The 26,022-nt window shown below is 43.3% G+C and overlaps 1 protein-coding gene across 1 annotated transcript; it reads right to left on the bottom strand.

Moving 5' to 3' along the window:
* Positions 1-4,572: 4,572 nt before the first annotated feature.
* LOC122941737 (breast cancer anti-estrogen resistance protein 3 homolog) lies at positions 4,573-24,754 on the bottom strand. Its single transcript, XM_044299149.1, is given in 13 exon segments — positions 4,573-5,658; positions 5,660-5,781; positions 6,546-6,683; positions 6,686-6,739; positions 7,935-8,040; positions 8,284-8,455; positions 12,697-12,812; positions 13,233-14,032; positions 14,370-14,464; positions 14,864-15,243; positions 16,131-16,246; positions 19,235-19,374; positions 24,504-24,754. Coding segments are annotated over 11 exon segments (2,184 nt in total). The 5' UTR covers positions 16,239-16,246; positions 19,235-19,374; positions 24,504-24,754; the 3' UTR covers positions 4,573-5,565.
* Positions 24,755-26,022: the final 1,268 nt, after the last annotated feature.

Here is a 26,022-nt window from a genome sequence, read left to right as displayed (position 1 = left end):
ATTGTGATGGTGTCTCCCATAGTGACCAGTCAGGTCATCTGTTCTCTACTGTAAGACCAAGCCTTCTCCTTCGGACCAGTTCAGTCTAATGTAAATAAAGCAGGTTTTCTCATAAGAACATCCAGCAACTACACACAGGAAAGGTGATAAAAATATTATCATTGGGGTCCGATCTCTCGGACTGATGGAGTACAGTCCTCTGATACCTCAGTCAGTCCCATACAAGTGAATAGAGCCAGGGGCGTAGCTATAGCGGAAGCGGCTGCTTTGGGGCCCAAACGGAGGACTAAAAGACTTAGGCCTCATGCACACGACAGTTTTTTTTTTCACGGTCCGCAAAAACGGGGTCCGTAGGTCCGTGATCCATGACCGTTTTTTCGTCCGTGGGTCTTCCTTGATTTTTGGTGGATCCACGGACATGAAAAAAAAAGTCGTTTTGGTGTCCCCCTGGCCGTGCGGAGCCAAATGGATTCGTCCTGAATTACAATGCAAGTCAATGGGGACGGATCCGTTTGACGTTGACACAATATGGTGCAATTGCAAACGGATCCGTCCCCCATTGACTTTCAATGTAAAGTCAGGAGTCCCTTTTATACCATCGGATCTGAGTTTTCTCCAATCCGATGGTATATTTCAACTTGAAGCGTCCCCATCACCATGGGAACGCCTCTATATTAGAATATACTGTCGGATATGAGTTAGATCGTGAAACTCAGATCCGACAGTATATTCTAACACAGAGGCGTTCCCATGGTGATGGGGACGCTTCAGGCTAGAATATACTAAAAAACTGTGTACATGACTGCCCCCTGCCAGGCAGCAGGGGGCAGACCCCCCCCCCCCGTTTTTAACTCATTGGTGGCCAGTGCGGCCGGCACCCCCCTCCCCCCCCCTGTAGTTAACTCATTGGTGGCCAGTGCGGCCGGCCGGCCCCCCCTCCCTCCCCTGTAGTTAACTCATTGGTGGCTAGTGGGCCCCCCTCCCTCCCCTGTAGTTAACTCATTGGTGGCCAGTGGGTCCCCCCCTCCCTCCCCTGAAGTTAACTCGTTGGTGGCCAGTGGGCCCTCCCCCCTCCCTCCCCCTCCTAATTAAAATCTCCCCCCCTATCATTGGTGGCAGCGGAGAGTACCGATCGGAGTCCCAGTTTAATCGCTGGGGCTCCGATCGGTAACCATGGCAACCAGGACCCTACTGCAGTCCCGGTTGCCAAGGTTACTTAGCAATTTGTAGAAGCATTATACTTACCTGCGAGCTGCGATGTCGGTGACCGGCCGGGAGCTCCTCCTACTGGTAAGTGACAGATCATTAAGCAATGCGCCGCACAGACCTGTCACTTACCAGTAGGAGGAGCTCCCGGCCGGACACACTGTATTTTGTTGTCGCTGTATTGTTGTCACTGTATTTTGTTGTCGCTGTTTTAGAAAGAGCAGAAGGGTAGTGTGAGCGCCCCTGCTCTACAAGTGACCTGGAACTAACAGCTCCGTTTCTTAGAGCAATCTTTTACTCTACAGCCCGGATTGGAGGTAACACCAATCCCAACTGTTAACAATTTGATTGCCAAAGTCTGTGACCACAGCATGATCAAAAGGGGATTTTCCCCTCTGATTGGGCCCAGTAATTTGCTCAGAGGCTGGATAAGCGCTCTGTGGTCAACCCTGGGTACCTAGAAAGGACCTTAGTACCATGTCACCCTAATCACAGCCTGTGCCATAGAGACACAGAACGTAATGTAATAGCATATAGGAGTATGCTAATACATTATGAGTCTAAAATAACTTTGTAAGGCTACTTTCACACTTGCAGCAGAGTGATCCGGCAAGCAGTTCTGTCGCCCGAACTGCCTGCCGGATCCGTCAAAACGTATGCCAACTGATGGCATTTGTAAGACTGATCAGGATCCTGATCCGTCCTACAAATGCATTGAAATGCCGGATCTTTCTTTCCGGTGTCATCCGGCAAAAAAGGATCCGGCATTTATTATTCTCACTTTTTTTTTTCAGTCTGCATATGCGCAGACCGGAAGGAGGGATCCGGCAGACCGGAAGGACATTCCTATGGAAAAAAATGCCAGATCCAGCATTCAGGCAAGTGTTCCGTTTTTTTGGCCGGAGATAAAACCGTAGCATGCTACGGTATTATCTCCGTCCTGAACAGTCAAAAAGACTGAACTGAAGACATCCTGATGCATCCTGAACGGATTGATCTCCATTCAGAATGCATGGGGATAAAACTGATCAGTTATTTTCCGGTATAGAGCCCCTGTGACGGAACTCTATGCCGGAAAAGAAAAACGCTAGTCTGAAAGTACCCTAAGGCAGTAATTCCTTAATGGGATTATAAAAAAATGTGATAAAAAATTCAGATAAAAAAAAATGTGCAAAAAATATTAAGCTTTTATTTATCTTAAAATACATTTTATCGTGCATAAATTAAATAAAAGCAAAAAAAATATATATAAATAGACGCATATTAGGCATCTACAAACAAAAAATAACCTGAAACTATTAAGGTTGTTCAGGTTACAGTGTGAAATATGTACAGTATAAACAATAAAGTAAGAAAGCAATATAAAAAACGTCTTTTTCAGTATTTGCAACAGGAAAATGTATATAAATTATTAAAAACTGCAATTTCTGTTGTGTAAAACTAGGCCTTGGGCCTTGTCCACACTTCCATTTTTCACAGATGTGTGCTGTCCTCATTTTCCACGGACAGCACACGTACCCATTGCTTTATATGTGTCTGTTCATATTTCAGTATTTTTGCTACTGACCCTGGGTCAGTAAAAAAATCACGGAGACATACACTACTTTGATCCGTGATGCGGACCAAGCATGGCCATTGAAGTCTATGGGTCTGTAAAAATCACGGACACAACACATCCGTGGTGCGTAAGTTTTTCACGGAAGACAGATAGAAAATGCTCTTGAAATTCATTTTCAGCTGAGCAACGTCCATGAATTACGGATGACACATGGAGGGAATAAACAAACACATGGATCCTTCACTCACTTTACACGGATGTGACACTGACACGATAGTGTGGACGTGGCCTTACACAGCTGTGTCAAAAAAAAAATATGTTCTGGCTGCTCAAACATAGAGAGGCAAAAAATGAAAACAAAAGGGGTATTCCCATCACAGACAATGGGGGTATATCACTAGGATATGCCCCCATTGTCTGATAGGTACGTGTCCCACCTTTGGGACCCGCACCTACAATGAGAACGGAGTGGGGAAATAAACGGAGGGCGCACTTTGCATGCACAGCCGCCCTCTATTCATTTCTATGGGGCCGCCGAAAATAGCTGAGCACTATTTTCCGTCTGCCCCATTCAGTTCTATGGGAGCAGCGCTTGGTGGTGGACGGACCCTGGGAAATCTGGGGTCCTCCAGCCACAGCTCTCCCCGCTCTGTTCTCGTTCCTATCAGACAATGGGGGCATATCATAGCGATATGCCCCCATTGTATGTGTTGGGAATACCCCTTTAAGGGGCTAAGACAGTTTTTTTTTAATTTCTTTATTGTAGCATTCTCTTGTTGTGGCTTTTTTCAGACATTTCCCCACTGACTATAGAAGAAAATATGTCTGAAAAAAAACACAAGAAAAATGTGTGACTAAAAACCCCATTACCCAAAAAAATACAATTTCATAGCATTTGTTAACAAGTCAAAAAAATGCCAGGACAGGAGGCGCGTAGACTTCAGTATCTGGTGAACGGCAGGGCACAGAGGACCTAATTTATTAAGAGGCAGATGACATAATAAATTAGGTGAATCTCATGCCAGTGCAGGGAGATTAAGGCCCCTTGCAGACAAGTGTGTCCGGATTAGGTCAGGATGCGATCAGGGAAAATCGTGCGAGTGCGTACGCAATTTCAGTCAGTTTTGACTGCGATTGCAGTGCGTTGCTCAGTTTTCTCCATGCGAGTGCAATGTGATTGTGGTGCCCAGACCCGAATCAGGACTTCTTCACTGAAGTTGGGGTTTGGGTTAGGTGTTCTGTAGAATTTATTATTTTCACTTATAACATGGTTATAAAGGGAAAATAATAGCATTCTGAATACAGAATGCTTACTAAAATGTGGCATGAGGGGTTAAAAAATAAAAAAAACTTAACTCACCTCATCCACAAGTGGTGAGTTAAGTTTTTTAATTTTTAAACCCCTCGTGCCACATTTTGTAAGCATTCTGTATTAAGAATGCTATTATTTTCCCTTATAAACCATGTTATAAGTGAAAATAATAAATTCTACAGAACACCGATCCCAAACCCGAACTTCAGTGAAGAAGTCCTGATTTGGGGAAAATAATACAGTAAATTGACTTTAATCAATTTACTAACATCATCTCCCAGCAACCATGCGTGAAAATCGCATTGCATCTGCACTTGCTTGCGGATGCTTGCGATTTTCACGCAGCCCCTATTCATTTCTACGGGGCCCGTGCGTTTCAATTCCTCACCATTTTCAAGATCTCTGCTTGCTGAATAGTAACAAATCTTTCAAAATTAATCTTTATGTCCTGTATGTTTTTTTTAAAAAGCTCTTTTATAAATAAAGGAACATCAGCTCTGGAAAAATAACCTTTAATACAATTATCATAAAACAAAATGGTAAAATAGACTATAAGACTTCAGTAGACAAAGCCATTGGGACTGTAACCGAGTGACGCAGAAAGTGCTGATCTTGTGATATGGACAGTAAAGTTCCTTTAATCCAGCATCAATTGCACCTGATTGATCCTTCAGGTACCTGACTATTGAACAGTCATCCAGGCCAAAGCAGCATCTTCAGAATCTTCTTCTTCATGTCAGTTGCATTCCAACCACAAAAGTTGTTACAGATTGTGTCGGAATGCAACTTTTACTGTAATTTGGCAACCACTAGGACCCCTGCAAAAAAAAGGTCAATGGATGTGTGCCGGTGGACGTGAGATTTATCAATACTGGTGTAAAGATAAACTGGTTTAGCTGCCCATAGCAACCAGTCAGATTCCACCTTTCATTTTCCAAAGGAGCTGTGAAAATGAAAGGTGGAATCTGATTGGCTTCTATGGGCACCTAAGCCAGTTTTACTTTACACCAGTTTTGATAAATCTCCTATGTTCCTCAGCATTTTTTGTTACAAAACTATAACCCAGAGTCTGTGAATATCAGAAGATGGTGGACGTTATAGCCTTGCAACAACTGGAGAGAGGCTGGTTGAGGAACACTGCCTTAGATGGTGGAAGCAAGTTTCTTCTTGATAATGTGTTGGATCTGGTAGGTGAATACTGTACATTAGGTGAATGTCCACTAGTGGGTCTCTACAGTATTCGCCATGGCTCCACCTCTTATGCTATGGCTTCCTTTACTGGACCTTGATGTCCTTTGTTGGCTGAAGCTAGTTAACTCTTTGTTGTTGGGTCTAGTTGACCTATGTGTCCGTTAAAGTGGTTATACACAGTGATTTGACAGTGAGCATACATAGTACCTATTTATCTCTTGGTGGGTATTGTGGCGTAATAAACTGGTGGTAGTTGCTGGACAAAACATCTATTTGTTGGACATATGTTGACATATATCTAGTAGGCCTGTCCATACACTGATCCATAAACAGAGCTAGCCAACCTATTCCTTTGAGTCTCAGGCTCCAGCTTTTGGGATAGAACATTCAGGAATTTGGTCAAACTTCTTATATCTTTCAGCTTGTTCAACTGTTGCTCCTTTACTTCCCCAAAACATTCTCAAGGAAAACTCAGTCTTGAAGGCTTCTCTCAGTTCTGGTTCAGGAGTGAACCCTGTAAGAAGATATGAACACTTTAAATATCTTTTACTTTCCATTCAATTAGGGCTTTCTTTGAACGTCTTCTTTAAGAAATAAAACAGGTATCAAACCCTTGGGACCGTACCCTTATGTTCACACTGCTAAAATCTGTCCCTGATTTAGCAGTGGATAATGGACATTTTCCACTGCTAAATACACAACAGTTCCCCACTGACTTCAATGTAAGAGGCTCAACCATGTGCACACCTTAGTAGAGGTTTTTTTCAGTAGGCGATTTGAAAAATGTTGGAGAAGTGATATGTTGCTTCTTTGAAGCAGATTTGACTGTGCATTCCATAGAAGTCAATGGGAAGGCAAAAAACCTCACTCCGAAACTATTCTAAAATGCTTGTGAAAACATCTCTAAAACCAATACCAAATTACAAATCTGCCACCAAAAATGACTATTCAGCTACTGATTCTACTTTTGACTTTTCTGCTGAGAATTTTAGCTGTGTGAACATACCCTGTAAGGGGGTATGTTTGTTTTTCTATGCTGTTTTTGAGCCAAAGTTCCAATTTCTTGATATATCTCATTCCTTTCAACCCCCCCCTGGCTTTGGTAAAACATTTTTTTTTTATCAAGAACTGCTTGTGAATGAAACCACCCTAAAGGGTTTTCAAAAGAGTCCAATGGTTTTGGCAGTGTCCCAGTTATGTGTATGATTTTGTATCTAAAATGAGTCTTTCCTATTCTAGAGCACTCTAATGGCCTTGGCTTCCATCACTGTCCTTTACCTTTGAGCTTGTCCTCTGCGTTTTTCTGGTAAACCTCAGCATTTGCAGCATATGATCGAGCAGCTTGCAGCATGCGGAGCAGACATCCACAGTGTTCATCTACTGGACCTCCCCAATCATCTTCTCCTTCCAAAGCTTGAGGACTGGCAAAATGTGTGGGACTACAATGTTGTTGGATGAAGGAACCGTTAAACCTGGGTGAATAGGAGGCAAAGTTTGGAAGAACGTGTCATAAGTCAATGCTCAACACTGGTCAGTAAGAGCAAAGGGAAACTCAATTAAAAGGTTATACTGTAGAATTGGCATCAGCAACCTCCGGCACTCCAGGCTGAATGCTCCATTCACTTCTATGGGAGGTAGAAGAACAGATGAGCATGTTTGCATGCTGAGAGTTGTAGTTTCACAGTAGCTGGGGTACCAAAGGTTGCTGATTCCTGCTGTAGAAAAACATCACACTCAGGCAGGTACATGAGTCATTAGTCAACTATCAAACCAATACAATACAAAATATTATATTGCTTATGATATTGGTTACATTCTGGTACAGGACAAGCATTATTTTAGTAGTTTGTATATATTTGTGTACATAAGTGGCAGTGCTATAGTAATTATATTGTTGTATGTAGAGGGCAGTATTATAGTAATTATATTCTTATACATAGGGGACACTAATATAGTAGTTATATTCTTGTACATAGGAGCAGTATTATAGTAGTTATATTTTTATACATAGGGACAGTATTATAGTAGTTATATTCTTATACATAGGGGCAGTATTATAGTAGTTATATTCTTGTACATGAGAGCAGTATTATAGTAGTTATATTCTTTTACATAGGGGGCAGTAGTATAGTAGTTATATTCTTGTACATAGGGGGCAGTATTAGGGTCCATTCACATGTCCGCAATTTCGTTCCGCAAAATATTGCGGTCCCATTCATTCCTACGGGGCAGCACGATGTGCTGCCTGGACACGGAATTGCGGACCCGCACTTCCGGGTCCGCAATTCCGTTCCTGAAAAAAAATAGAACATGTCCTATTCTTGTTTGCAATTGCAGACAAGAACAGGCATATTCTATTAGTGACGGCAATGTACGGTCCGCAAAATGCGGAACACACATTGCCGCTGTTCGTGTTTTCCAGATTGCACAAAACACGTTGCGGACGTGTGAATGGACCCTTATAGTAATTATATTCTTGTACATAGGAGCAGTATTATAGTAGTTATAGTCTTATACATAGGGGTCAATATTATGATAGTTATATATTTGTCCATAATGGGCAGGATTATAGCAGTTATATTCTTGTATACATAGGAAGCAGCATTTATTCTTGTACAAAGGAGGCAGATTTATAGCAGTTATAGAATATACATGTGTTTAGTTTACATTCATCCATGTCTCTCAGGGCTGGTTTCAGCTGCTTGTGGAAGGTGATGGCGCTGTCTGTGTGGGTTTGGCGTAGCATCTGCCATGTTTGTTCCAAGCGAGCAATCTGTAAAAAACTATTTTGTTTTAACAGTACTCCATAATGCAGGTGACACATATTACTTCATACCTGTCATTCATGTACAGTAGTATTTTAACTGAAAAAAGTGTCACAAATCAATAGCAGCATAATCATTGAGGTTTTTGCATCGTCCCCATGTTATTTAAAAATAAATAAAAAATAAATAAAAAATCTGTCTGAAGATCAAATTTCTCAAAAATGCCCACATTGAATACCCCTTCTTCTTACCTGTGGCAGCATCAAAGCCTTCATAACAGCAGAAAACGCAAAGAGATCCCCTGCATATTCTTTCAGCTCATACGCCAAGCCTATGATCCGGTGTAAGGTGTGCGCTCGTTCCACAACAGTTCCAGTGCAGCCCAATATGTCCACAGCTATACCCAGTGACAGCAGGTGATGTCTGGAAAGGGAATAAAGTTTATGTTATACTTCTATGCATTAGACAAGATCATTAAATTGATGTATATACACTATAGTCAGAATAGTGATTGCAGCTCTGGAGTATATAATATAGAATGTAACTTAGGATCTGTACAGGATAACTAATGTAATGCATGTACAGCCGGACTCCACCAACAGAATAGTGAGTGCAGCTCTGGAGTATAATACAGGATGTAACTCAGGATCAGGACAGGAAAGGTACAGTAATGTATGTACACAGCGACTCCATCAGCAGAATAGTGAGCACAGCTCTGGAATATAATACAGCATGTACTGTAACTCAGCATCTGTACAGGATAAGTAATGTATGTACACTGTCTCCCAGCAGAATAGTGAGTGCAGCTCTGGAATATAATACATCATGTACTGTAACTTAGCATCTGTACAGGATAAGTAATGTATGTACACTGTGTCTCCCAGCAGAATAGTGAGTGCAGCTCTGAGTATGATACAGGCTGTAACTCAGGGTCAGCACAGGATAAATAATGTAATGTATGTACACAGTGACTCTACCAGCAGAATAGTGAGTTTAGCTCTGGAGTATAATACAGGATGTAACTCAGGATAAGTACAAGATACATAATATAATGTATGTGCACATTGACTCTAGCAGAGGACTAGTAATTGCAGCTCTGGAGTATAATATGTGATGTAACACAGGGTCAATACAAGATAAGGCTCTTTTACACTTTCACTATCTATTTTTACGTTATAGGAGCAGAACAATGAAAATAACAGGAGGGCTGGATTTGGCACATAACTGACCCCAACAGAGCCAAACAGATGCTTGCAAGAGTTTTCCATCAGCTGTTTTGATTGAATCTGCAACGAAGCCTCCAAACGGAGTCTCTGACGCAGATGTGAAAAAGTAATGTAATTTATAATGTATACTGATGTAATGCTATTGTAATTTATAATGTACAATAATGTATACTAATGACATTTATGCTTATTAATAAACAATGGGGGAAAATGGCAGTCATAATAAAAAAAAAATGTGCTGGAGTAAGAGGCGCCAATTTTATTAAGAGGAGCAGGCGTATAAATAAATTTGGTGCGTTTCCTGGTAATCTGTGATATGCAAACAATAGCTCACAGCTAATACACATTTGCGCTATAATATACACCATTATCTGGTGCAATTCATAGTAATTTATAGTAATTCTGCCCTCCTCCTGCAAAGTCCTACAATTAGTTTTTTAAATAACGGTTGATCGTAAAACCGTAAAAGTGGGAAAAGATGCAAATTTTGTTTATTCTGTCGTTCGCTTCTTTTATCTAAAAGGTGTTCTTATGGTGTCTCCTCTTATATCTTTAGTCCTAGATATTATCGGATATACGCCCTGACCTTTTACGACTGCTTCTACCATCATAAATAAATAAATATAACATGTAAATTATCTTCCTATTGATGATTTGACATACCTAATAGAGTTGATCAAGATTATTGTTTATCAATTATTAATTTTTTCGGACCATACAAATGAAGGCATCAGACCGCAATAGGTCTACCTTGTAAAAATCTATATCTAAATGGTACTCTTATCATATGGCAGGACTTAATCATTAGTTAAAAGTATTAACAATATAAGGTCCTCCCCTGTTTCCATTTATTGTCCCATTCATTCCAACTTCCAAAATAAACCTTTATATGCTGTATCTTATATTATCTTTTAATAATCATCATGTGTATTGTTTAAATCCCTTTAAGGTATTTCCCTCCCATTTTAGGATGTCTTCAAATATATTTAGCACCTTCTAATAGCTACTATCTCTGGAACGCATATATTTATGCGCTCCAGTGTCCTGTTTACGTCATCTCCGGCGCTCTGCGCATACTTCCGGTTTCTTGCGGTCCATCCTCGGCCTGCGTTCCACCAGCGGCCAATGGTAACGGTCGGCGCATAGGTTATGACGCACTTCCGGTCCCGGCATGGCCGATGGTGGAACGCACGCCGCTCACAAACCGGACTATGAGGTACCTATTCAATTTAATTTAATTTGCATCGATAATCTAGACCAGCATATATATAGGGGCAGTTGCAGAGAGCACTCTGGACTGCATCATTCAGTTGGATACATCGATAGTGAGCCATAGTGCTGACGGCTATTGTGCCATTTAAAATATCTAGTTATCTTTACCTATATATATATTTCTCTTCCCCTGATGAATCCGGTCATATTTGTATTGGAGGAAACGCGTTGGTAATCCAAGATTTTTTCATTATTGGCTGTACTGACACTGGGAGTCATTTTTCAGGGACAGAATAACAGGGACAGCCGTCGATAAGTGGGGTCGCTCCTTTTGGGGTGATTCTCCCGCATTTAGGCGGGGGACCTCTCCGCTTTCAGGCAGAATTGTATCAGTGGGATAGGGATATTATCTCCCCAGCCTCTCTCCCTTTTTTACTGTCCTCTTTAAGAAGAGCTGTTTTCCTTTTCATCAAGATTCCGGTGGACCCTCCCACAACGTTCCTTCCTGCTGTGGTATGATCCATCTCCATAAACAGAATAACCATCAAACCGTGAGTGGGACTACATGGTCCAAATCCGAGCTCTTGATCCTGTAAAGTCACCCTGTGTCTTATTTTACATAAGTCCATTGTATCTTATTTTTGCAGCTATCAATAATATCTTTCTTTTGTGGGACTTATTTTAATTAATAATGACTAAAAGTTAAGTTTTAAGTAGGACAATTATTCAGTGATATATATAGATTATATTCCTACACCATATATATATTTTTTCTCTACTGTGAATTCTGCCCTCCTCCTGCAAAGTCCTACAATTAGTTTTTTAAATAACGGTTGATCGTAAAACCGTAAAAGTGGGAAAAGATGCAAATTTTGTTAAAAATGTTAGTCCTCTTAATAAATTTGGTGCATCTCCTGGTTTAAATTATAGCAATTCTGTCAGGCCGCAGGAGGCCATACCCCTTTTACTAAGCCCTACAGAAAAAAATGTCAATTTGTGGGAAAACTCACCTTTGATTGTGCAAAAATGTGTGGCTTTTTGATTTCAGAAAACTGGCACTCGGTGTCGATTAATTCTCACCAATGGTCATGAAGAGGAAGCACGTGCATTCCAAACCTCTTATGGTAACAAACTACTTAGGTTCCCCGCTGGGTGTTTTGTCACCCTGGTTACACGGAGGAGTGTATTACAAGAACTCTGCTCAGGAACAATCCACTGTCTGTTCCAGTAAAGTCATACCTAACACTGTGCATAGCTGCTAAGAAACATTAAAGGGTTTATCCGAAACTTTAAACTGTTAGCGTAAGGACCCACTTGAAATAGTTAAATGTGACGTTGACAAGCGGGTTTATACAATTGTATGAAGGCATATACATTTTTTAGAAATGTTGCTTGATAATTATCGATTGATGGTAAACATGTGGATGTGCGCTCCATATTTTTGTCTTATACTGAGTCTAGAACCAGTACTTCGATGGGCCCCTGTCTACTTTTTTGCAGGCACTGGGATCTCATGTTGTGCTTGCCACCATCACCTGACGCAGGTGAATAATGCTTATTTATTTAATTGTATCACATTTTCTGACCAATTTTTTTAAAACTCCTGGACAAACCCTTTAAAATTACTAATCCAGCCTAAAACGTACATCAGGCAGTCTAAAAATGCAGGAACTTTATCACAGTGGCTTATGCTGGAAGAGAAATTTGGTGTATTGTAAAATACTTTTGTCTAGGTTTACACCACCTATTTGTAAAGCTTAACTTGTGCCAAAAATGTTCTCCAAACTTTTGGTGAAATTTTGACGCATGATGTGACATTTTAAGCCAAACCCATTTTGTACCAAGTCACACCTTCTTTCACACTTTCTTGTTGAGAAAGCTCCAAAAAGTTTTTAAGGCACTTTATAGATATAGTGCATGGCATGTGCATCAGAATTCTGGCATATCTTCATTTGTAAATCTCTCACACTGGTCTATGAATTGCTGATTCTTGCATGTTTTAAGTGGCTGTCCAGGATTAGAAAAACATAGTTGCTTTCTTCCAGAAACAGCCATACTTGTCCATCGGTCATGTTTGACGATACAACTGGAGCTTCATTGAATGATGCTGAGCTGCAGTACCACACACAGCCTATGGTGCTGTTTCCGGAAGAAAGCAGCTGTGCTTTTTCTTGGGATTTTTTGTATTGGATTCCAAAAAGGGTCAAGATCTTGCATGATACTGACCTTTCTAAGAGATCTTGTCTAAATTGTTGTCCATAAGGCATTAATATTAGCTCCAACCCTGATTGCACACCCATACTCTTCTGTTGCTCTTTAGTAACTTCCCAGATACGAATCTCCTGTAAGGATGAAAGTAAAATAATATTAAAGGAGAGTTCCATCTTTTTATATCTCTTCTTAAATGTAATTTACACATGCCAAACAGTTGTAGGGGTTAAATGACCTGTGGCCTCCATTACTTATCAGTCTTGCAGCTCTTTAAAGTGCCTTCTCATCTATGGCACTGGTCTGAACCATGAAATTGCACCAGTTTGGAAGTACATTGACTACCATAAAATGTTGCTGTGCATTCTCAAGAAGGCATCCTAATTGATCACAATACAGCTGAAACTAATAGTTGCACCTCTCTCCCCCCTTCACCCCCCAAAAAAGTTGCGTAAATCCAACTAGCTCTGGTGGGGTTCGTATGTTTTACTGGAAATTGCAACTTCTTTATTTTGTTCATCGGAAGTGTCCAAAGAAGAGTGGTCTCTACCTACCACGCAATCTTCTCTCAGGATATGAAGAGCGCTCTCTTTGCAGTCTCTTTGGCTGACAATCTCTTTGAGCTTGCGCAAGGTGTTAGGTTCCAAAGGTTTATTATCCGGTGAAAGTAAAATAGACTGGAACGTTCTTGGTTGGAAAGAGGTTGTTGTTTGTATTTGTGGTCGAACAAAGTCATCCCCTTCTTCAGGAGTCTCTATAATAGGTTGATTCACCTTGGAATTTGATATTCTAAAAGTGGATATTTTAGGATTTTGTGAACCAGAATGTGATACTCTCGAATGATCTATAGATTCCAAAAAGAGAGTTCTAGATTTTTCAGCTTGCACAACTTTGGATTTATTCAACTCAGGGGACACTATTTTTGAATTGTCTATCCCTGAAGAACTCAGGTTGCGGTCTAGTCCAGGTGAAATCACATCTGGTGATTTTTCAGCATCCAGAAAACCAAAAGTAGTCTCAGTGGCACGTGCACGGTTCCTCCATTTCTCCTCTGCTTTCAAAGTGTCCACATATCTCCTGTTGTTCATGGGAGCACGAGGGACCAGTTCAGAATATGTGTCTAAATCTTCAGGGGGGTCAGGAAGAAGCAAAGAAGGTGCTCTAATGGGTTTTGGGGGAGCCTTGGAGTGTAGCTGGCTGTCCGATCCTCTCAAAGCATTGCTTCCATCATGGTCCAGTGGGAGAACTGGTTGGGTTTTGGCTCTGAGGACTGGGTCACTGCCCGTGCGGAACATCGGGGAAAGGGGAATTGGTAGTGGTTCTTCTGGAGACCCTGAAGATTCTGCAGAAATGACTGAAAAGAAAACATTTTTTGGAGGCATCAGAATAGGACAAAGAAGAAAAGACAAATGTCCTCTCAACCAGTTAGAGGCAATGAGAGGACTCATATGATACCCTCAGACTTGAAAAATTCACATTTCACCCTACCTAAAACAAATTTTAGGGGAGGGGAAATTCACAAATTGACTGGGTGCACCAATTGCACGAAACTTTAAAAGGACAACTTAAAGCACACCGCTACCCAAAACCTATATATTACAATTTAAGGCATGTATTAAAGAAATCTGTGCTAGATTTATTCTAAAATACAGGCAGCAATTGTTTAACCTGTCCCCAGCCCCTAACCTTACCTGAGAATAGGTTGCCATCAGACTGGGCACTTTGTAAAGGTATTTCTTTGAGTACATCAAGGTTCCCAGGGTGGCTTCCAAATTTGTCTTTGTTCCTGGTGAATGGAGATGCATTGAATATATTTTAAAAATGAGGACTGTTTCAAGAATGTATATTCTCTCTCTCCTGGGCTCCGCTTGGGTGTGATGTACTAGTGATGTGCTCAGTTAAACCAATCAGAAATGTTCCTATTTCTGCCCCTCCTTCTTTCTCACAGGATGTATATTTACAAAAAGAAAGAGAAACTGCAGCTACACCACCCTCTCCTCCCTCATTTTCTTCAATTTACTGTTTTATACTAGATGGATTTTTGGTGATTGAGGAGGATTCTGAACATCTAGAGTTCCTGCAGGTATGGGGATGGGAGCTAAGGCTGCTGTAAGCTAATAGGTTATGTACTGTTACATATATGCCTTAAGGTGTAGTTGATACAACAGATAAAATAGATTTGTACCTCAATAAGCTGTTATCGACTAGGTGAAGACTCCTCCTGTTTTCTTTATTTGCCTTCTGGGAGTCTTGCCTCCCCCTCAGCACACTGAGTGGCACAGTTCTGTTGATGGGATTCACGATAATTGCCCTCGAAGACTCAGACAAAGGCCTTCTATCCCCAACATAAGAGCGTACAAGTGCTGGAATGTTGTCAAATTGGTCTTGCTCAAGTTGGTAAAGAACCCTGGAGAAGCCACGACGTGGGCGCAGGGTGACAGCAATGATCTTAAAGTGGAGGAGGACCTGTGTGGAGCTGACACAACTTAGTACATAGTCCCCCGGGGAGGAGAGTGAATCACGTATTAGGAAATCTCCATCTTTTTGCAGAAGTCTCTCTGCTTCCTGTGGGCAACAAAAGAACTGATTCAGACTGAAACCATCGACCACCAGGTGGATCTATCGACATGGGACATTTGCCCTAACCTCCAACTTCTTTCATAAGTGAAATCTACATATAATCTTAATTATGCTGGAAAGCATCTGGATCACTGCTGGACCTCATTACAGTCAATGGGCATATGTCAGTTAAGTAGAGAATCCAGTAATGCCGAATCCGGTGAGATCCAGCAGGCTACTCTCTGCCAGATCTCCTTAATGGTGATGTTCACATGACCGTTGTCCCTCCGTGCCAGTGCTATGGACCGCAAATTGCAGGCCGCAATGCACGGGCAACGGCCGTGCAGCTGCCGCATGTGGATCGCAACCCTATTCACATGAATGGGGCCTGCGATCTTCCGTTCCGCAAAAAGACGGAGCAAGTTCTATCTTTTTGCAGTGTGGAGGCATGGAACGGAACCCACGGAAGCACTCCGTAGTGCTTCTGTCCTGTGCTTCCGTCCCGCACCGCATCTCCGGATTTGCGGACCCATTCAAGTTAATGGGTCCACATCCGTGATGCGGAATGCACACGGCCTGTGCCCCGTGTATTGCGGACCTGCCGTATGCGGGCCGCAATACGCCAACGGAGGGGCAACGGCTGTGTGAATGAGCCCTAAGGTTGAACGTTGCCAGGAAAAACGCTGGTGGATCAGGACACTGGTTTGTGCACATGGTAAAGATGAGTTGGTGGAAGCCCTAGGGCAAGTAACCTATATGTCCCCCTAATAATCCATTGCATTGAAGTCAACATAACAACTAACGATCACATGCATGCACAGACCTCACCTTCAAGTCCACTTACTTATGGTCTAGACATACCACATGACCATGCCATGATGCAATGCACTCACCTGCCTGGAGAGAGGTCCATGGTACCACGCGTGACTCCGCAGGTCTTCACTGCTTAGCTTCAACTCTTCCTCAAGCTCCTTCTTCAAAGCTTCTGTTGGAGACGGCATCTTTATTTCTAAAAGACAATATAATGTTAGCAAATGTGTCAGTGTCTTTCTTTGCCTGAACTGCCCATGACAACAACCTTCTACTTGCACATTTTTGCTAAATCAAGCCTTATTTTTTTAAAGCCCATCCCTTTGGCTATTAATAAGGAATGACTCTCACTTGTGTTGGAGTGGTTATCGGACTGCATGCGCATACCAATGAATTACTAAAGTGAATGTTATCCAATAGTCTGTGCATATTAATTCCATAATTATTTTATTTTTATTTTTTTTTTTTAGGTCCAAGTCCCCTGTAAAGTCATAGTGAGCTCAGGAGTTTCCTGTTAAAAAAAATTATGATTTTTTTAATTGAGCTTAGATCAGTGTCCAGGACATCAGAGGAGTCACCGGAGATCTAACTGTCATGACAGCACAACAGACGGATCTCACAGTGAATGGTATTCTGCAGCCTGCTATGTATTGGAATACTTGCAGGCTGCAGCCCAAAATACACACATAAAAAAAGACAAAAACCACTGTGTCCATAGCCTTCGGGCTCATGCATGTGAACGTACTTTCTTTCCGTGTCTGTTCCATTTTTTGCGGAATGCGGAACCATTAATTTCAATGGGTCAGCAAAAGAACCCAAAGTCACTCCGTGTGCATTCTGTTTCCGTATGTCCATTACGCAAAAAAATATAACATGTCCTATTATTGTCCACAGGACTGTTCTATTAGGGTCCAGCTGTTCCGTAAAATATGGAATGCACACAGAAGTCATCCGTATTTTTTAGGGATCAGTGTTTTGCGGACCGCAAAATACATACGGCCATATACATGAGCCCTTATGGCTACGCAGGCTATCATGTCTTCGTGCCTTCGTTTAATGGTCCTTTCCCTTGTAGGTCCATGTTTGTTCCAGCTACGTCTTGAAGTAAGAATGTGGAAATTCCAGTTTTCTTCTATCTGTAGAGATCTGCAGGACATTGGATTAACTTTTAACTAACTAATGCCTGACATGTTCTGCATATTTAAAAGAGGTTCTCTGGGACTTTTACATGGGTTACCTAGCACTGGATATCCATGTTTTATCGTGGGGGTCTGACCTCTGGGACCCCTCCCCAATTCACTCATGGTCATTGTTTACACGGACCTAGCAGCTCCTCTGTATGGGTGGCTGTGTTTGGTATTGCAGGTCAGCTCAATAGTCATTGTGCCCATCTATGGACGTCCTGAAGGTTGGATCCGCTCCAAACAAACATTGATGGCCTATCCAGTAGAAGTGAATGGCATATGCTTGTGCAACAGCCAAAGTTGCCATTCACTTCTTTATGCCAGTGTTATCCAATACATTCCAGAACTGTAAGGGTTACATAGCAACATAAATCAACATAATGCTATATGACCCCCGGCAGCGCTGGGAGCTGCGTTGTGGACTCGCTGCGGGAGGAACGCTCGTCTGTAAGGGGCCTAAGTGTCCATTTTGGCTCCACTCCACTGCTTTCTTAAAAGATACAGGGTGAGAGTTATCAAAACCGGTGCAAAGGCAAACTGGCTTAGTTGCCCATGGCAACCAACCAGATTCCACCTTTCATTTTTCAGAGCTTCTTTGGAAAATGAAAGGATCAATCTGATTGGTTGCTATGGGCAACTAAGCCAGTTTTCCTTTACACCCATGGTGTTTTAGTTGCTCACCAGTTTAAAGGGGTTGTCTCATTTCAGCAAATGGCATTTATCATGCAGACAAAGTTAATACAAGGCATTCACTAATGTATTGTGATTGTCCGTATTACCTCCTTTGCTGACTGGATTCATTTTTTCATTGAACTATACACTACTTGTTTCCATCGTTACGGCCACCCTACAATCCAGCAACGGTGGCTGTGCTTGCACATTGTAGGAAAAAGCGCCGTCCTGTGCGCACTCCCACGGTCCTGGCCACCAGAGAGGTTGGCTCTTTTTGCTAAATGATGACCACAGCTGGATTACAGGGTGGTTGTAACCATGGAAACGAGCAGTGTATAATGTGATGGAAAAATTAATCTAGAAGACAATATGGACAATCACAATACATTAGTAAGTGCCTCCTATTAACTTTCTCTACATGATAAATGCCATTTGCTGAAGTGAGACAACCCCTTTAAGGTCTCTGCTTGCTGTCAGCCAATGGGAGCATCCTTGTTTACTAAAACCCCAGTTCTGAGGTAATTCTTCTCACAGCTGAGGGTTTGTTACAGCTGTATCCAATCTATACAATCCTCTGTGAGCTAAACATGTCAGGATCACAAGTCTCTCTCCTGTTCTGATAGTTTTTTACAATGCATCAGTCTCGAGTCCAGGACGGTTTAGCACACAGAGTTCTAGATATGATACAATTGTAGCAAACCCTCAGCTGTGAGAATGAGTAGGTCAGAATCGTTTTTTTAGCCAATTCTTGTTAGGCTACTTTCACACCTGCGTTTGGTACGGATCCGTCTTGTATCTGCACAGACGGATCCGCACCGATAATGCAAACGCTTGTATCCATTCATAACAGATCCGTTTGCATTATTCTTTAAAAAAAAAGTCTAAGTCGAAACAGATCCGTCTTGACTTACATTGAAAGCCAATGGGGGACGGATCCGTTTTCAACTGCACCATATTCTGTCAGTGAAAAACGGATCCGTCCCCATTCACTTATATTGTAAGTCAGGACGGATCCGTTTGGCTCCGCATCGTCAGGCGGACACCAAAACGCTGCAAGCTGCATTTTAGTGTCCGCCTGCTGAGCGGAACGGAGACCAAACGCAGCCAAATTGATGCATTCTGAACAGATCCTTATCCATTCAGAGTGCATTGGGGCTGAACTGATCCGTTTTGGGCTGCTTGCGAGAGCCCTGAAACGGATCTCACAGGCTTAGTAGCCTAAGCAAGAATGTCGCTGTTCATGCAAAATTAAAAAAGAAGTATACAGAAAAGTGGCAGATTGGACGGGTCCTTAAAGCCCATACGTTTTTCATACCAGGTACCTCTCTTACCTCAACTCCACGCCTACAGACTATTGTACTTTCAGGACGACACTGTATCCATGGTGATCTGCTGTCCCCGAACCCTTGGCGGTAACATTTGGCTACTCAGGATGGTGTCAGACAGCGGGTGCTGGATGTGGGCGCAGCTCCTGCTGGTTTGAAGCACATTCCATAGTCAGTCTCTTAATCATTAACAGTCAGAGATGGGGAGAGGAAATCACACCCCACTGACATCACAGGTGCAGGAGGCGGCTGCAGGCAAGTCCAGGCACACAGCAAGGAATCTCAGAAGGAAGGGACATTCTTTCCAAAAGCACATGTCATAACTAAAGATGAGCGAATTTCATGTTATGAAATTCGTTCACGCTTCGTTTGGTGGTAAAAGCAGAATTGCGTTAAGGATTCCGTTACCACGGACCATAACGCAATTCTATGACGGAATGCCTTTAGAGGCATTTCGTTATTCATTCCGTCATAATAGAAGTCTATGGCCTGCATAACGAATCCGTCCGGTTTCCGTTATGCAGGAGAAGAATTGCTTTATGGTCCGTGGTAATGGAATTCCGCTTTTACCACCAAACGAAACGTGAACGAATTTCAAAATATGAAATTCGCTCATCTCTAGTCATAACCTTCAGTGCCTTCCCTGCCACTGTGTCACCGCTGCATTTATTACACTCCCTGCTCCATTAGTAACCTGATTTACAAGGAACACGTCCTCAGGACAGCCATTACACCGCATATATCAATCATTAGGGATGAGTGAACTTGTGTTTTCAAGTTCGGCGTACAAGGTTCAGGTTATCTAAGAATTCCGTCCGTGGTAGTGGAATCCATAACGGAATTCTTAGATAACCTGAACCTTGTACGTCGAACTTGAAAACACAAGTTCGCTCATCCCTATTGTTCATGCTGTCCCTGATTTCCAAGAACTTTCCAAGGAATTTATTGCAATTTTTTTCTCAGGGGCAGTGTTCTACTGGTGTATCTAAACCTATCGTGTGTGATTCTGTCTGCTGAGCTGTGTATCTAAACCTATAAATAGAGATGAGCTAATTTCAGTCCTCCCCTGCATAACGGAAACCGGACGGATCCGTTTCTAAAGGCATTCCGTTATGCATTCCGTCATAGAATTGCGTTATGGTCCGTGGTAACGAAATCCATAACGCAATTCACCTTTTATCAACAAACGAAGTGTGAACGAATTTCATAAGCGGAAATTCGCTCATCTCTATCTATAATGTGTTTTAAACTGCTTCTTAATCTACAGTATCTAAGCCCGTCATGTGTGATACTGTCTTGTGAGCCAGTTTAATCATATCATCTGTGATACTGTCTATGGCATGGCTGTATCTTAGCCTCTCATGTGTGATACTGCCTGCAGAGGCTATGTATCTAAGGCCTCATGCACACGACCGTTGTGTGCATCCGTGGCCGTTGTGCCGTTTTCCGTTTTTTTTCACGGACCCATTGACTTTCAATGGGTCCGTGGAAAAATCGGAAAATGCACCGTTTGGCAGCCGCATCCGTGAGCCGTGTTTCCTGGCCGTGAAAAAAATATGACCTGTCCTATTTTTTTCACGGCCAACGGTTCACGGGCCCATTCAAGTCAATGGGTCCGTGAAAGAACACGGATGCACACAAGATTGGCATCCGTGGCCGTGATCCGTGGCCGTAGGTTTTAGTTTCATACAGACGGATCCGAAGATCCGTCTGCATAAAAGCTTTTTCTGATCTAAGTTTTCACTTCGTGAAAACTCATTTCCGACAGTATATTCTAACACAGAAGCGTTCCCATGGTGATGGGGACGCTTCTAGTTAGAATACACTGCAAACTTTGTACAAGACTGCCCCCTGCTGCCTGGCAGCACCCGATCTCTTACAGGGGGATATGATAGTACAATTAACCCCATCATATCCCCCTGTAAGAGATCAGGGCTGCCAGGCAGCAGGGGGCAGACCCCCCCCCCCCTCCCCAGTTTGAATATCATTGTGCGGCCCCCCCCCTCCCCTGTTGTTAACTCGTTGGTGGCCAGTGTGCGCACCCCCCTCCCTCCCTCCCTCTATTGTTTTAATACATTGGGGCCAGTGTGCGCGCCCCCCCCCCCCAACCCCCCCTCCCTCCCTCTATTGTTTTAATACATTGGGGCCAGTGTGCGCGCGCCCCCCCAACCCCCCCTCCCTCCCTCTATTGTTTTAATACATTGGGGCCAGTGTGCGCACCCCCCCAACCCCCCCCCCCCCCTCCCTCCCTCTATTGTAATCATCATCGGTGGCAGCGGAGTAGAAGATTTTCATACTTACCTGCTTCTTGCTGCTGCGATGTCTGCGTCCGGCCGGGAGCTCCTCCTACTGGTAAGTGACAGGTCTGTGCGGCGCATTGCTGTCACTTACCAGTAGGAGGAGCTCCCGGCCGGACGCAGACATCGCAGCAGCAAGAAGCAGGTAAGTATGAAAATCTTCTACTCCGCTGCCACCGATGATGATTACAATAGAGGGAGGGAGGGGGGGGGGGGGGGGTTGGGGGGGTGCGCACACTGGCCCCAATGTATTAAAACAATAGAGAGAGGGAGGGAGGGGGGGTTGGGGGGGCGCGCGCACACTGGCCCCAATGTATTAAAACAATAGAGGGAGGGAGGGGGGGGGGGTTGGGGGGGCGCGCGCACACTGGCCCCAATGTATTAAAATAATAGAGGGGGGGTTGGGGGGCGCGCGCACACTGGCCCCAATGTATTAAAACAATAGAGGGAGGGAGGGGGGTGCGCACACTGGCCACCAACGAGTTAACAACAGGGGAGGGGGGGCCCACTGGCCACCAATGAGTTAAAAACAGGGGGGGGGGGTCTGCCCCCTGGTGCCTGGCAGCACCTGCCAGGCAGCAGGGGGCAGTCATGTACACAGTTTTTTTGTATATTCTAACCTGAAGCGTCTCCATCACCATGGGAACGCCTCTGTGTTAGAATATACTGTCGGAAATGAGTTTCACGATGTAGCTCATATCCGACAGTATATTCTAACATAGAGGCGTTCCCATGGTGATGGGGACGCTACAAGTTAAAATATACCATCGGATTGGAGAAAACTCCAATCCGATGGTATAACAGAACTCCAGACTTTACATTGAAAGTCAATGGGGACGGATCCGTTTGAAATGGCACCATATTGTGTCAACATCAAACGGATCCGTCCCCATTGACTTGCATTGTAATTCAGGACGGATCCGTTTGGCTCCGCACGGCCAGGCGGACACCAAAATGACTTTTTTTTCATGTCCGTGGATCCTCCAAAAATCAAGGAAGACCCACGGACGGAAAAACGGTCACGGATCACGGACCCACGGACCCCGTTTTTGAGGGCCGTGAAAAAAAACTGTCGTGTGCATGAGGCCTAATCCTATTATTTCTGATACTGTCTGCTGTAGCTAATCCTGTTAGGTGTGCTACTGTTTGTTGTATCTAAGTCTATACTATATGATACTGTCTGTTGAGTCGCTGTATTTAAGCTTATTGTGACCTTGTCTGCTGAGCTGCTGTATCTAAGCCTACCATGTATGATACTGTCTGCCAAGCTGCAGTATCTAAGCCTATCATATGTAATACTGCCTGTTAGGCCTCTTTCCCACGGGCGTGTGTGCCCCGTTGCCGTATTGCAGATCACATTTGCGGATCCGCAATACACGGGTGCCGTTCCGTGGGCATTCCGCATCACGGATGCGGACCCATTCACTTCAATGAGTCCGCAAATCCGGAGATGCGGAATGGTGCGGAACGGAAGCACGGAACAGAACCCAATGGAAGCACTACGGAGTGCTTCCGTGGGGTTTTTTCGTCCCGTACTTCCGTTCTGCAAAACGGGACGAAAAATTTTGCAGGCCGCAGTACGACCACGGGGTGCACACGCCCGTATGTCCATTCTGCGGCACCACAAAAAAAATAAAAAATATAGAACATGTCCTATTTCTATATTCACAAAAATGGCCGGCTCACAATAAAAAAGTAATCAATATACACTTTAATATAGCATGTCAATAAATCATATTATCTAAAAAAAATAAAAAATTTAAAACAATGTACCTGATTGCGGAGCTCACGTAAGGGGGGCTGAATTTAATTCACACAGTGCGGTAAAAGGTTATCCGTTTCTCATAGAAATTCTCAATTCATTCCAAATGTAGTCGTTATTTGTTCCACTTGTATACCAATTGATATTGGATACCTAATATGATCTAGTTGGTATAGTGAGGTTGATTGTAGCAGCAGGAGAAAACTTCTATATTTAACCACACCATACCCGGATTCGCCCGCTCTGTCGCGTGGCCTGCTACCAGTGTTGGGTAAGTAGATGTGATCCTGGTTTGGCTGGTGTTAACTCCGCTCGGCTCCTCTCTGCTGTTTGCAGATTGCTGAGATTTGCAGTTGGCACTTGTGCCGGCACAATTCTGGCGCATGCGGAGTAGAGATGTCTGATCGCCGACCTTTGCTATTCCTATAGTGAAGTGGAATAGGTCTTCTCCTCTAAGTATAGAGTTTTTCTCCTGCTGCTGCAATCACCTTCACTATACCAACTATATCAAATTAAAGGGGTTGTCCGGGTACAGAGCTGAACCCGGACATACTCATATTTTTACCCAGGCAGCCCCCCGACTTTTACCCAGGCAGTTCATGCTCCGATACTCTCCTTTGCCCTGCGCTGAATCGCGCAGAACAAAGACATTTTCTGGAGATCCGGTGATGTACCAGGTTCCTCTTAGTGCTGCCAGGTGGAGACTTCCGCCCAGCAGTGAGCCCAGTGACGTCACCGGCACTGATGGGTGGGCTTTAGCTCTGCCCTAGCCTGTAAAATGGCTAGAGCAGCGATAGAGCCGGTGAAAATATGGGTATGTCCGGGTTCAGCTCTGTACAACCCCCGGACAACCCCTTTAAGTATCCAATATCAATTGGTATACAAGTGGCATTGACATTGTTACAAATAACGACTACATTTGGAATGAATTGAGAATGTCTATGAGAAACGGATAACCTTTTACCGCACTGTGTGAATTTAATTCAGCCCCCCTTACGTGAGCTCCACAGTATAAGAGGGACCGTGACTATTAATTGTGCTATGCACATTGTTTTAAATACATTTTTATTTTTTTTAGATAATATGAATGATTGAAATGCTATATTAAAGTGCATATTGATTCCTTTTTTCTTGTGAATATTTGTAATATCAGCTAGGTGGTTATAGCAGGCTGAGCTTCCTATATATGTTGTAACAATGTCCTAGGACTCCCGACCTGTAATCTTCAGCTGCCGGAGGGTTTGGAAAATCACTCATCGCCTCAGGTCGCTGGAGGCGAGCCCAGGAATTCACAGGTTTGTTCGCTGCCCTTGCGGCAGTGATTCTTAAAGCTACATGATGCAAACGTGGCCAGAATTTCATACTAAATGAGGCTCTGACGATGGTCCTGAGGTGCAGACCATGTTGGAGAAGATGTACATCAGTTTTTTTAAATACGCTTCTGTGTTGGTCCCATATGTGCCTGAACTGATGAGAAAATGAAAAAAAGAAAAAGTTTTAACATATGCAGATGAGCCTTTAGGATCAACAGGGGCGTTGCCGTTGCACCTAGAGGCTCATCTCTCTCTGCAACTGCCGCACCCTCTGCACTTTGATTGACAGGGCCAGGCAGAAGTGGTCACATTTACATTGCCTGGCCCTGTCAATCAAAGTGTAGAGGTGCAGCAGTTGCAGAGAGAGCTGAGCCTCTAGGTGTAACGGCAACACCCCCTGTTGCTCCTAGAGGCTCAGCTCTCTCTGCAACTGCTTCATTTTCATATATTAAAACATTTTCCTTAGCAAGGCGGGCACATATGAACATGGGACCAACACAGATGTTGTCAGCTCACATGTAACAGGTCAGCCAGTGTCATAGGTACAAATCTGCTGACAGATGGACTTTAAAGGTAACACGGCCAGGAATACGCCCAATAATACAAATTTAAGCAGCTACGTAATAGTGTCGGATTTTATTTTGGGAAATGATGGGTGACAAACAGTATGGCTGCCAATGCAAGCCTGTTAGGGGTTGTTATCCAGCTTTCTTAGAGTCCGGAAAGGTATATCTGCTTGGTTATACAGTGATGATGCAGGAGTATACAGCTAGGTGGGGTTATCATTCAGGACCCTGGGAAAGCTGGATGACAAACCTTATGGCCAATCTAATGGCCATCAATTTCAGTAGCTTCATAGTCACATCTGTTTCTTTCCTAGATTCCACCAGGGTATGTCCCATAGTCATAGCCATAACCAAGCCGATGATGTGAAGTCAAGGACAGAAAGGTAACAAACTCGTGGTTGCAGAATTAATGACCGGCTACTCATCCAGCTTTCCCGGTAACAGATAAAACCACAATGCAATAAAAGATACCTTCCATTAACAGGCAAAATAAATCTATGTAGAGGATTGAACAGGTGCTGTGTAGTAGAGCTCCAGCGGAGAGTTCTGCTTTCTTACCATAGGTTGCCAGCATGCCAGGTAGCATCCAGCCAAACAAGACTTGGCCAGGCATCTAGAAGTCTCCGAACTATAAGTACCAGCATGCTCTGTCCACACTAGGATGTGGCACCCTGCCCAGCTGCTGAGTACTACAAGTCTCAGCATTTATTGCAAGCAGACAGACACAATGGGGCTTGTAGTTCTACACAACACTGTAGTAGTTGCTTAAGATTTATCCTAGATTTGCCATGTTATAAGCAGACCCCCCACCACCGTCAAACCTCATACTGTGTACCCACCTCCCATCAACATCTTA

This window comes from Bufo gargarizans, chromosome 6, assembly GCF_014858855.1.
Source record: "Bufo gargarizans isolate SCDJY-AF-19 chromosome 6, ASM1485885v1, whole genome shotgun sequence".
Classification (NCBI taxonomy): Eukaryota; Metazoa; Chordata; class Amphibia; order Anura; family Bufonidae; genus Bufo; species Bufo gargarizans.
Note: the sequence above shows the minus strand (reverse complement) of the source record. Positions and strands in the feature narration are given on the sequence as shown.